The following is a 14,116-nucleotide window of genomic DNA, read 5'->3' on the forward strand; positions in this document are numbered from 1 at the left end:
TTAAGTAATCAAGGATGCATGGTACCGGGCAACAAAAAAAAAGTCACTGCATCATTTAAATTGTGGTCCTTGGATGTAGAACACAGCATACACATCTAGTTATTCCAATTTTGTGGGGTCATCGTCGACATCGTTGATTTGTGTACTATGACTGAGTTTAAATTATGAGTTATGAGTATGACCTCTGATAAAAGGCATGTTATGTAGTAGAGTTCACTTCAAGTTCAAGTCCTAACAAAGTGATGAACAAACAAGCTTTCAGAGACAGAATAGACATAATATGCACATGATATAAGGAATAACTTCAGATTGAAACAAACTCAAAGACAGGTGAATATATATAAAAAACTTTAATGGCAATGTTAATGTTTTTACAAATATAATTCAGACAGGGTACAACACAAATATTTGAATGGCTACGAAACATCTTTAAGTATAAGAAAAGTCTTCTAAAAATGAAATAAAAGTACAACAATCACTTCAACAACCTTGACACATTTCTCAGGGGGTAATATACATACACACACGTGTATATACATACATATTTCAATAAACGCATGTTCTAATCTTGCAGGTTCCTTAAAAACAATTAAAATCATATGTTAAATCATACAAATTACGGGTTACCCCCCCAAAAAACAATTCGGTTCCAACGATGCATGATTTTATCTTCCCGTAGTGACTTTCACATGGATAATGGCAACACATAGAGCTGACTTCCATACAAAAGGACTGTTACCCATCAGGGTTGGTTCTACCTTTACGTGAATATGGTATACATTCTTATGACAGGGTTGTGAGTGAAGCCAGATGCGCACATGTGCATTGTAAACAAGTATAGTTTGTCAGAGATGGCCTGACCCCAATTCATGTACATTCATGACATATATCGCACACAGAAAACCTAGTACAAATGCAACACCATATTTCGTCCATGCCACAGCTCCTTTCCTTTCCGTTGATCGGATAGCGTCAGCATGAGTCACATCTAAATAATTATCAATATTAAAAAGGAAAATTAATGTGTAGCTAAAGGAGATTACATACATACAAAGTGAAGGTCAATGAATCACACTCAAACACATCTGGTTCTGATAAAACATCTGTTTTTGGAGGGAAGACTACAGTACATGCATGTGTGTGTGTGTTGCAGGGGTGTAGAAAAGTGTAAAGATACAAAGAAAATGGTTTGCAATTTTATAAGGAATATTAAGTTTTCCGGAACTGCATAATGTGCCTTTATCAATATCCACATCTTTAAACAAATTAAGAGGTTCATTTTGGTTACATAAGATGATTTATAACAAATTTAACAATGAAGTCAACGTTCGACTTTGAGCAAGAACCTGGTATTTTGAATGGGAAAGTTGCCTTTGTGCTTGTATAATGTCTGAAAATTCAAAATGGAGAGCAATTGAAGTCCCTGAGAGAACATTAATTACTACACATCTGTGACAAGATCCAAACATCTAGCCACTTGGTATAAAACAAACAAAACCAACATCAAATACCCATGTAGTAGGCAGGTGTTGCAAGAAATTTCAGAGAAGCCACTATACATTTGTCATGTATTGAATATCCAAGACCATTTACTGCTGCTTTCCTCTTTTATTAATGCATATTTTGGGACACAAATATATTATACAATATTTTGGACCTGAAAACAGATCATGGTTCTTGCATTCGGTGAGCTCTGGCTTGTATCTGAAGCAGTCTGCTGATTCAATCAATGGAATTTGAAGGAAAGCTGACATTTAATGTGATTGCCTTATTTGGGCCTGACATTCTTGGCTTTAATTAGGCTCACAACACATCCTTCTTGTTCTGTCTGTCACTGCAATACCATCTAAGAACTGTTAATCCTTTATTTAACTTCTATATTAACACAATATGATCCCATGACATTTCTAGTACTGGAACCATAATGCTATTCATGTAAATCATTTAAAAAGGCCTTTCCTTTTATTAAATGAGACAAATAACACAAAACAAATGACTGTTAATAGAAGATCACAGGCTGATCATTTCATTCGACAACAGTGCCCCCTTGTGTGACACTCGTATAAGAACCCTAACCGAAAAGGGGGGGGGGGGGGGGGGGGGGGAGAATCACAATGGAAAGAATTCTAATCAACTGAGAGCAAATTCACCCGACCTAACCTGAACTCAAAAAGGTGAATAGTTCCTCCATTTTCTTTTAGGGCTTTAGGGAAAATCAGAAGATACAATGTCAAAGAGCGTTAGGAACATTTTAGTGTAACTTCACCATGGCAATGTCCAACAATTGCATTCTGGACCTCAGTCACCCTGGCAACCTCCAGCAACCCAAGTTATCATTATGCCCATAAACAGTTAGCAGTCATTTAAGTGTAAAACGCGTGTGTTCCTTCTTTAAACAGGTCAAACAATTTACATTAATAATACTGGCATTAAGAAATATGTGTTCCCTTTCACTCAAGATGAGCTCACAATAGAAATGTGATGAAAACTAAGGGACAGTTTGCAATATGGCAGTGTACTTTGAGCTATATTTCAGGTCCATACTATCTTGCTGAGAGCTTGTTGAGGTTTATTACAAGAGTTCTTGAAAATATGGCAGAATTAGTAGCAAATTCTAACTTTGGTGATATGATGAATGGCGGTTCTCACAGGATGAGATAACTCATTATTTGGGGGGCCAAAAGGTGCTGGTATTTGAGCAGGACATCCTGAGCAAGCTCTGTGTGCCAATAAGCAGATTCAGTTACATAATTCTGTCGGCACACTGATTTTTCTGTCTGTATGTGCGTTATTCTCTGTAGGGTTTGGATACTACTACTGTACCCACTAGCTTCCAGAAAATACATTGTTTTTTTACAGTCATGGCAGGAACTGTGGGGGTAATGTTCAGTCATGGCACAATATTACTGTCCATTAAACAAAAAAACAAAAACGAAAGAAAAAGCATCAGTCTAAGTCTATACAGTTTATATAAAGGGGTGTTGTGCACACTTTGGCTTCAGAAAGGCCAGCCTGAGGGACCTTAATCATAGGCAAACCTTATGATTTGTTTTGGACTGGTGAAATAAAAGGAACTCGTCGCTACAACTGGCACCTTTCACAGCAGATGCAGATACCAAAAAAAAGAAAAAAAATATATACTGTTAAGGACTAATGCATCATTCCTTTACATATGAAATTACCGGTATATATTAACAAAGTGTTATAATACAGAGAGAATATAATGCAGTTATGGACAGTTAGAAACCCAGTGTATGGGAGGCCAAGGAGAGTTCGCATCGGGGGGGGGGGGGGGGGGGGGGGAGAGGTCGAGTTTCCTCCCCTGCGCCCCCAGGGTAAGAAGACAGTCTCAAGCCTTGATTGGCTGGTATGTGTTAGAGGTGGAGGAGCCAGACAAGTTTCCAGGCCACAAACCATGGGTAATCAGCAGTCGCCATGGTACCCTGATGAAGTGCAACCAGGTAGCATCTAAAAGGCAAGAAGGGATGTATTGTTTACATTTAAATGTACAGTCTAAAATGATCCATTGCTGGTATGATGTCCCAAAACACTTTAAATCAAATGAATATGCATGTGTAATTATGCCTACACTTCTGTCTATTCTGTCCAATTGAAATTGCTGGCCAAATGGCAGGTCTGTGCACTTCCCCTGTTGTGCTACTTCTGTGCCATGCAAATGTTGATTTTTATTTTAGCTGGGAGCTAATATTATGTCGCATTCACACCAGAATGCTTTACTGCGATTAAAGTGTAAAAACAGCCATTATGATCACTCTCAGCTGATTTCTGATCGTCTGCACCTGTGTTAAATTGACACACACACACACCCCCCTCTCTGTCGCTCTAATTAATTAGTCTCATGTCGTGCAGCTGCGTCTAGATTCTCCTGCTGCCCTTGCCATAGAAAGCAAAGCATAGGTGGACCCCAGGCTAACTAAAACTAAACACTAAAACATTCCAGGTGACTAAAATGTGCCTAAAACTAAATTAAACCTATTCAAGAGACTACGACTAAAACTAAAATCTAAATTTGCTGCCAAAAACAACACTGTTGCCAAGTTCCAGCGATGCGGTGGGAAAGGGCTGTTAACGGTCCTGAGTCTGAGCCACTCTTTGGGAAACACAGACTTAGATCAAAGACAACTTAAAACAATCTGACAAGGAATTTAGACAACACATTCTTCAGATTGCTAAATCCAATAAAGTACTTTAATCAATCACTTGATTAACTTTAATCAAGTTACTTTAATCCCAGGCAACAGTACAATGTACAATAAAACCTAGAAAGAAAAACACAGTCAAGCCCATTGACTGCAAAAAGTCAATGAATGAATGAATGAATAAAAATAAGCCAGTCTATGTGTATCCATCCCTTTATCCATCTTTCCTTTGTGATGCTTTTGGTGAATGTTGACCTCCCGCATTACCATTATACCTCAAAAATCTGCTGAATGTACTACACACAGTCAGTGTCCTTGTTCTTTAGTTAAGGCAGAACTGTTGCAGAGTCAGAAAACCTGGCCTGCAGTAACCTTGATGCTCTGCTAGTGGTAAGCCAGCAGTTTCTGTATTCATCTCGAGTCACTATGAATATTGAGAGGAGCTTGAATCCACCTTTACACGGCAACAGCCTCTATAGAAAAGCCAAGATATGTGCCTTCCGTTTAGACGGCAACATAACAGAAAACATAACAAAGTGAAAACCCCTTCCAGAGTGGAGCCTGGAGTCTCCATGTAAATCTGCAAAACGATGTATCCACAAAACGTCTGACATCATTGCTCGCGTTGCACACGCAGATTAGACACACCAACGGACCGACATGCGGAAACAACAGTCAGACATGCGGTCGAACATGCGCTGCTCCCGTGCTTGCGGTTAGGTTAGGGTTTGAGGTAGGTTGTCAGTCTAATGACAGTCGGACCAATAGTATGTCTAAACTAAAGCCTGTACCCGTGCAGAGCCCTAGGCGATATTTGAGTTCCTAGGATGAGCAAGTGCTCCCTCACCCCGCTCATGCTAGGAATACAAATTCAGCGAGCCGCTGGCCGCTGCATTGGTGAACGTAAACAAACAGCCGTTTGATACGAAGTAAGTAGAATGGAAGTGGTCTCTATCTGACAAGTGGGTCATCGCCACCTATAGCATGAACTCTACAGAATGTTAAATCACTGTTGCGTCTCCGTGTAAAACACTGAATAAAGTGAGAACGTGACAGGATATTTGCCGTTTTCTCGACAGGCCGTTGCCGTGTAAAGGTGGCCTCAGTCACAAGTTGTACTACTGTCTCACCACGATATGGGCTCCTTGCGTGGTTCATTCTCTTCCTGAGTGGCTGCTCTTCTATGCTGGCCATCCTCCTCTGTGTGGAGACGCAGGGGAAAAAACACGGAGAGACACGACACATAAGATACACATATTATAAAGCCGTTTTGGATTTATAATAAGTTTAATAACATAATACAGGCAACTAATTATACAAAACTATATTGATGACAAATGTATTGATGGCATTGTAGGGGCTTGCCAGATGGGCCTGAAAAGGTTGAGAACCACTGCGATAGATGAGTGGTAATTCTGGTGAGATGAATTTGACAGAGCAACAAATGTGCACTTCCTCAGCATCCTCAGCATGGCGCGAGGTTACACCACCCATAGTTATGCCCAGCAAACTGTTTAGATTAAAACGTTAATTCTACTGTGATATTTGTGCGTTTCACATGTTGACCAGACATGACAGTTCCTGTGTAGATCCCCAGTTAAGTCTTAAAAGCAGACGATTTATTTGGTAAATGATTTATATGGGGGATGGGTAATGTAATTATTACCAGAGCATCTCTGTGATTTTAATCCTGTTCCGTGTCAGTCATTTTAACGGACTGTGCACTCCCACGCCAGTAAAGATCCCAGAGTTTTCTATCTACTGTACAACGCCCTGTAAAAATAACCCCGGGTTATTGCAGTCTTGTGCAAAAGTATTTATTGGAAAAGTGGCAGTCTTTTCTCTTTGTCCATTTAATATTGAGGCACTCAATTACTTCTGTAATCTTTGGACAAGTCCAAACCATACCTCAACATCAAGTGGATATACAAGAAGATAGGATATCTAAAGACGACACTCCCAAGTACTTATCAGAGGGGCCAGTGTCGGCATTAGGTATGTTGGCAGTAGCCTATGTACATTAACTTACCTAAGGTGTTCATGAACACAACCTTCACTTGACAATCAGAATGTGTAAATGTTGTAGATACTCTCCTCACACATTTTTACAGACATCTCTTATCCCCGTAATAAATTGGACATAAACAACACTTTTGTGTAGCGCTTATGTCTTACCGCAGGGGTTACCCTCCACATCATCAAGCAGGTTGGCTGTGGAGTTAGCCGTGCCCAATCTGAACAAGACATTAGCTAAGAACAACAACAGTAGAGCTGGCAAAACAAAATATGAACCTTTCTTGGTAATGCATAAAAGAGATTCCCTCTTTTTTTAAGTACACAGACTAAAAGGCTACGCGGTTAACAATTCCTTATTTATATTGACACACAACGCTGTACACATGTTGAAGGATACGAATGGTGCTTCAAAAGTGCCCTCCGTTTTGACTTTCTCCTCTTGGTCTTCTCTGAGAACGTTCTGGCAATTTCAAAGAGCTTTTTTCTTGTCGCTGAAACATGTGCAAAACCAACATGGTGATCAGCTGTCATTTGTCATTCTGCTCGAATAATAGACCACCAGTGGTGATATCATGGTTGCCAATTGATGACGAATGTAAGTAAAATTAGACCGTTGAATCCAGGATGCTTACATTTGCCCATGTGTTTAAGTTTGTCTCGGAACATGGCATCATCAGAGACCACATCCACTGACCCTGAAGCATAGTGTTCTCCTGAACAGAAAGACAATGTTTAATGTAAAAGATTATAATAATAAATACAAAATAAAATACATTTCACAAAATGCTCTCGAGATATGCAAACATACAAAAAAGAAAATGGGTGCCAACCTATCAAAACGCATGCACAAGTAGTACTTATAGCACCATAACACACACACACAGCATTCACACGCAGCCAACACATATCACATGTGAATGCAACACACACACACACACACACACACACACGCACACGCACACACGCAGCTCGATGAGTGATATGTACCTGTGGAATTCTCCATGGTAGATGAATGATTGGACTTTGATTTCTTTGACTCATACTTCAAGCGATCTAAAAACAGAGAGCAGATGTCATGACCACTGACGTGGAGAAACGGCAGCGTGAGGGACGATGGTAGGGCTCAAGAGAGGATGTTAGCAGCATTTTTTATTTGCATTTGCATGCCTCCATCTGGCTTTGAGACCCTGGCCTATAGTTATGGCCAGGGCTTGTGTACAATGAAGCAGAGCAAACAGATTGAGGATGAGCACATTGCTGGACTTTTGATCACTATGAAAGCTTTGGCGCTATAATCCTGTCTTGGCTACCTGGTACTGTACTGCGCAAAGCAGGAGGTCAGGATTACCTTAACGGATCATTTGTACTTTGTCACACGTCCCAACAATTTTCTTGAGTTGATAATATGCAAACTCTGTTGAACAAATCAGTTGAAATAAAATAAAACGCGTAATTATTTTGCGAAGGAACACTTGTCAAAAGATGGCTGTGTGATAAAGTATAAATTAGCACCGTGACAACTAAGACACTGCTTTTATAGTCTGTGACCTGACTGGATACGGCAAAGCTGTTTCAAAGTTTTTGCAAAATAAGAAAAGCATCCGAGTGCATTTTGTCCCGGTCAATGTTACAGTGTTTTTCCTCTTTTTTACAGCAGGAAAATTTACCAACTCTCAACAGTTATATCTGTCCGAGTCAGACTATAGTAGTTTATAATCAATTAATGACAATTCAGGGTGTAAATATCATATTCTACTTGGCAAGTTGCAGGAAACATGGTTTGCATACTTCAACGGTAAATAAGAGTGCATGTGTACACACACACACACACACACACACACACACACACACACACACACACACACACACACACACACACACACACACACACACACACACACACACACCTCGTTCTAAGGCGATGAGGAAGTCGCGGTTGCGCTGCAGCTCCCTCATGAACTCCTCATTCTGGAGGAACATGGCGATGCGTTCGTCTTCCAGGTACTGCTTCAGTTTCCTCTCCTGCTCTGTGGCACCCGCCGCCGCACCAGGCTCTCCGCCGGTCCCCAAGGCCCCCGGCCCCCTGGAACTGGACTGGGACGTCTGCGGCTGACTCGTGGAGGAGAGCGACGAGGACGGAGAGGGCTGAGACAGTGTGGCCTGCTGGGGGGACAGACAGAAAGAGAGAGAGACAAGAGGACAGACATGAAATGAAGATGACGTCTATGCTAAAGGAAGTTGTGCTCTGGTTTGATTTTTAACACCAAAATCTTTTTCTTCTGCAGACTTTTAGAAATTTCAGTTGATATTTGCGATACCATATTAACGGAGCCCCGGTCACACATGAAAAGAGAGTGGCGGTTGAAACCATGAAAATGGACTCATAGATAAGATTCACTGTACCTTAATATTGTCCAACTGCTGTGGCAAGATTCGCAGGAAATCGTCTGGGAGGTTGCCAAGTAATGGAGGGTTCCAGTTCCGGTAGCTTCTGACCTGCCGGTGTCCTGGAGGTGGCTCGGCTTCAAACCTACAGGGGACAGTTTAGGGCGTGGGTTACAATGGCTTACCGAAATCCTAACCGATTGATTATTCAAAACTTTGAAGTGCAACACACAAGTGTTCCGGACTTCCGGAAGTGTCCTTGAGAAATACACTGACGTCCAATGAGCAGGTTTGTGCCATACATGGTTTCTTCTGCAGTCGGTGTGTGTATGTGTGCATGAATGGATGAATGTAAGGCAGATTGTAAAGTGCGTTGGATATATAAATGCACCATTTTGCATTCATAATACAACTGGCTCACTCCACTACAAAAATCCCTCTTAGCATTCTTAGAAATGACATTCCCAGAGCTAGCTTTAAATCATTACAAAATACAAATCAGTTTGTTGTGATCGTCAGTTCCAGCAAACTTAAGGAAACAGGCTGCAGTTTGTATAATGTCCACTAGGAGGAGCACATTATGAAAATAAGTATTGTGGTGGTGGTGGGTGGTTCACCCAATTTACAAAAAGGGTCCAGTAATTCCTATGCAGTACATGTGAATCCACCAGGAATCATAGGAGCTGTTCCTGTGGGCCTGCTAGAATTTACTGGTAGGTTAATTGTACACAGATTTGTGTCAAAAGCTCTGAGTGCACAGCAGTGTTGTTTTGAGCGCATGCATGAGTGCATTGATTGGAACGAAAGCCTGTTGTACAACAGAGATGCAACGAATGGTGAGCTTGAAGATCAGTCGTTTTCGTCAAGCGACACGTACCATGGAGTATAAATTATGCTATGTTGCAATTGGATTCATCAATATAGTCACAAGTATGTGTAATCTAGCCAATAGTAACTCTGAGACAAACCAGAAGCAGATTTTCTTTAAAAGAAATTACTCCTTTATAGATGAAGTTTTGTTTTTTTCTATTTCTATTGTATTTGTTACTATTGGTCATTGTTGTTTCTGTTAAATGCAGAGTGACTTTTAGCTGATAACTAGATCTTGTCTGTTTTAAATTTCAATTAACTGTTTTTTATTGTATACATTTTTGTGTGGACCCCAGGAAGACTAGCGACCACTTTGTGGAAGCTGATGGGATCCGAATAAAGACACCTTTATTTAACACATGTATTCGAATGCTGGCTTTGTTTGAATAAAATTGCTGCAGTTCAAAAACATTTTCACTCACCAGCAGCGATCCAGCAATATGCTCTCTTTGACTTTTAAATTTGATCATAGAACCCATTCAAGGTTTCAGCTGCTCCCAATCAAATCCCAGAAGCCGTTGAGATTTACCTTGGCGGGGGTGTAGGAGGGGCCTCTGGGTACTTCCTGTCATAGATGTGCATGTCATATGTGGGCGGAGAATAGACAGGAGGCGGCTCCTCGTCCGAACTGTCTGGCTCCAACGTCCGCTCCAGAATCTAACAGAACCAGTAGAGCAAGAGACGAGTGTTTTTGCTGCATTTCATTTTATATTTTTAACCTTGAAATATCCCCCCCCCCCCCCCCCCCACCACCACCCCACACAGCCTTGACACTTGGATTATACGTTGGGTGCCCGGGCAGTACCCACACTTGTGCAATCATTTCACTGCCATTTGAGTTTAGAGACATCTGGGTTGAGGCTATAGTGTCAGTTAACATAACTGGGACGCAAACGCATGCTACTTTTAGGCACAGCGCTGTGATTTCTTATCCTATTCTGGTCAAATGACTGCAGGTTCTAGAAATGCTCCCTAGTGGAGTTATTCCTGTCGGTTCTGATACATTATTAGTCCGTTTGGAGAACGGGCTGTGATTCACGCCCATCACAAGAGCCAATCGGATAGAAGAAGCCATAACTTTGAATTCTTAAATCAATAATGTTCAATTGTTTGACCTATTACTTTGATTGACTTAAAGGACCACTTTTCCTACTTGGTCTGTGTCTCATAGGAGGGCTGTGGGCAGTTCAGAAACGATGGGGAAACCAAGCTACCAATACAAACCGCAGGTTTTCTTTTCGCGAAAAATTGCAATGTGTTAATTGAAGCCATCGTTCTCACGATAACAAAAATCCCAATATTTTATTTAAAAAATCTACCCAACGATGATGTCGCTGGATAATTGATGTCGCTGAACTGCCCACAAGCCCTCCTATGAGACACAGACTGAGTAGGACCTTTTGTGTTATTTTATTTTATCATTAACATTAGTAAGGAACAACTATTCGAGGACAAGGTCCTTAAAGCCTTTTGTTCTTCCAGTCAAATTCCAGTCCCTGTAAATGCTGACTCCCACTGTTTGGTCATGTTGGAGGATGTACTGTACACTAGACAACCACGTGCCTCCGGTATAGACACACCTTAAACAAACGAAGGTTTGGGAATCCGCTGGGAACCTGCATGGTATATTAGTCCAATTTCCCTTTCTTCAATTATTTTGTACGCGTCTTCTTTTGTTCTGTTAAGTGCACTGGGAAATGTGCTATATAAGTAAAGTTTGAATGATTTGTGTAGTTTGAATGATGTCAGCATTTTGCAACGTGGCTCTGCTCTGTCTGTGTGGAACTAATCTTACAAAGCAATGGTCAGATCCACGCCAAAATGTCTTGTCCACACTGTCAGTATGTCAAGGAACTCCATGCATTTTATTATTTTTTAAACACACATGTTTATATATATATACGGTTTATAGAGATACACTGACTATACAGTACAAGCGAGAAATCAGTACAATCGAAAAAGGAGTGCTCATTTTGTTGCAACGAGGTCGGGCATGATCGAGAGCAAGGCTCCAACACTAACAGTCTGTTAAACGCTACAGACGGAATAAATAAATAGCCTACAAGCTACAAGCAATACTGACACGAGCACGACTGAATGAATGAATGAGATCGCTTTCATGAGCCATGTTTTTGCCTTTTTATCTTTCTGCCCTGCATGCATAAGTGACGTCACGGTCGTACAACATGCAATTATTCGACAACAAATCAGCCATGAATGGATTAGGAGAAGAACCATCCAACACCAAAGCTCACAGCTGCATATCCGCTGTAGAGAGCAGATATAATGCCATTGCTTTACAATAAATAAATAAAAATTGCAACGATAAACAATTATTAAAATTACTTAAAAAAAAGAATTTGCGAATATTCAATGACGATGTACCCAGTGGTTTTGATAATCGAGTCGTCCAATATGCGATTATTCTCTGAAAAACCTAGGGTGGTCCTGATGCTGAAGCGACACATAAGAGAGCTGCACTATAGTTTCACGGTCGAGTTGGGATGATGGAATTCAATGTGTGCTTGAGTCAGCAGCATCTCTAGTGGGTCATGAAGCCGCGGGCCAACGCACACAGCTTCCGCATGGAGAAAGATGACTTGCTAGTTGCCCTACCCCACCTTCCTCGATGGTAGCATCCGACAAAGGAGGTCAGACACCAGAGGCATTGGTATGTCCCCTAATTCAGACAACACCGGGCTGGAAACATCAAAGAGGTGACTCAGAAAATTCCACATTAATTTGACCTTGTAATGTGAAATGATCTGTGGGGGATGAAGACGATGTACCAGGGTAAGAGATCACTGTTTTTTTTTTCCAATTCATTGACAGATTCATAAATTATGTGCAACTTGGTGTCACCTTCGACTCAATCTGGGAATCCATCTGCAAAACAAGTGCAAACAGTGCCCTATTTTCCTCCTAAATAGTCATCGAGAGATTACCTTCCACTTTCATGCGTGTTTGATCTACATAAAATCAAAATACGTCTTTGGTAGTGTGTAAACAAAGTTTGTTGCCGATTGGTCTAACCCTATCGGATTGTTAAAGGGACACTCATTATTTTAATGATGTTTGGGAGACAAGAAATACTTTCCTGGGGTTTTTATGTGGGTAATATATGTGTTTTTAGATAATTTAGTATTTCAAAGTGTCGATGATGTCACTGGGCTCACTTACTTCCTAGACTACATTGTTGTCTCAGTAAGACAGCCCTCCCCCTATCCACAAGGAGGACCACAGCACTATGGGAATTGTAGTCCAGGATTAGCAGATCTACAAGTTTGTTATGGCTTTTTTCACTTCTATTTCACGTTTATATTCACTTCCTAAACGCTTTTTTATTTATCGAAATTATTCGATTTTTTTTATTGTATTCATGAAATACTTGAAATGCTGGAATTTAATTGATGAAAAGTTGTGATTAAACTTTTTCAAAAATAATGGAAGACAAAAAAAGGGGATATTTACTTGCGAGTCGCGACCCATAAAAAAAAATGTGTCCGCTGCCCAATGTTTGGGAAACGCTTGCATTGAGACTGACCTCCGGCGGGATGCTGTCATCCGAGTCGGAGCTGTCATCGGATCCCTGTCCGTCGATGCTCATCTGGAGGAGCTGGTCGATGGTGGCGTCCACCGCCCCGTTGTTGGAGCGCAGCACACACTCGATGACCTCATAGTCCATGGTGGGGAACATGACCTTGAAGTCCTCCATGGCCTGGTTGAACTCCAGACGCCGGACCTGCCGGTTGGGCCTGCTGTTGTTGAGCTCCCCCGGGGTCGAGCCCCCGCCGTTGCCTCCGCCGTTGCCTCCACCTCCGCCGCCGCTTCTGGAGCCTCCATTGCTGCTGCTTCGCCTGAACAGACTGGTCATCCTTCAGGGCCTATACTGCCGTCTCTGGCCACTGCCAACCTACGAATAGGATGGCGCCCCTCACACCCCCTCCCTCCTCCTTCTCTTCTCTCTGGGCTGTGACTTAACTGGACCACACTGGTCCCCCCCCCCCCTCGTGCTTTACGATGCTTCCCCCACGCTCAGTTTATCATTCTAAAAACCAACATGGCGGTCACTCCAAGGGGGGGATCTTTGAAGAGCTGTACTCTTCGTTGTTTTTCCTCGTCGTCTTCAGCGTGTCATTCGGCCGCATCCAGCATGGTTTGCAGTAGCATGCGGGGGCAGTGAAAGGAATGAGAACGAAAACGAGAACTCAGTCCGAGTTGAAGGTCCTGTCACCAGGTAGTCAGAACCAGGATTAAACGGAGGGCCTGCATATCTAGGACACCGTCATCTGCACCTGAGAGAGAGAGACACAGAGAAGGTTAGCAAAAGTTAGTACAAAACGATCATGGTACCACACAAGTTAGCATGTTTGGATTTGTCAAGAATACAGCAGATCAAGTGGCTGATATCATTCAATCCTCCCAGAATTATGATCCACAATGAAACTTGTAAATGACATGTGTTTTTGTTCATTTTCTTTTGTCATGTTTTTCCGTCCATTTAGAGAAATGAGATGCAACATATGGCTCTGGCTGGAATTAGGGCTGTGTATTGGCAAGAATCTCAAAACTGGGTCACGATTCAAAATATTGTGATATTCTAAGAAAGATGATTGAAAATGAAAATTTGAAGTCTTTAGGAAAACTGTCATAGTCCCCACTGAAATGAGGAACAGTTTAGCCCC

General features: G+C 41.6%; 1 protein-coding gene across 2 annotated transcripts; it reads right to left on the reverse strand.

The window, feature by feature from the left end:
• Positions 1-348: 348 nt before the first annotated feature.
• On the reverse strand, positions 349-13,334 carry cuedc1b (CUE domain containing 1b). 2 transcript variants are annotated; one of them, XM_083773414.1, is made up of 10 exons: positions 12,976-13,334; positions 9,961-10,088; positions 8,580-8,706; positions 8,084-8,336; positions 7,164-7,229; positions 6,809-6,889; positions 6,574-6,667; positions 6,336-6,394; positions 5,291-5,360; positions 349-3,468 (listed from the first exon to the last, which is right to left on the reverse strand). In XM_083773414.1, coding segments are annotated over exons 1-10 (1,209 nt in total). In that variant the 5' UTR covers positions 13,306-13,334; the 3' UTR covers positions 349-3,467. The 2 variants fall into 2 exon arrangements, with proteins under 2 accessions (XP_083629540.1, XP_083629539.1); XM_083773413.1 differs by having other exon boundaries at positions 8,084-8,339.
• Positions 13,335-14,116: the final 782 nt, after the last annotated feature.

This window comes from Protomyctophum parallelum, assembly GCF_964188405.1.
Source record: "Protomyctophum parallelum genome assembly, chromosome: 9".
NCBI lineage: Eukaryota > Metazoa > Chordata > Actinopteri > Myctophiformes > Myctophidae > Protomyctophum > Protomyctophum parallelum.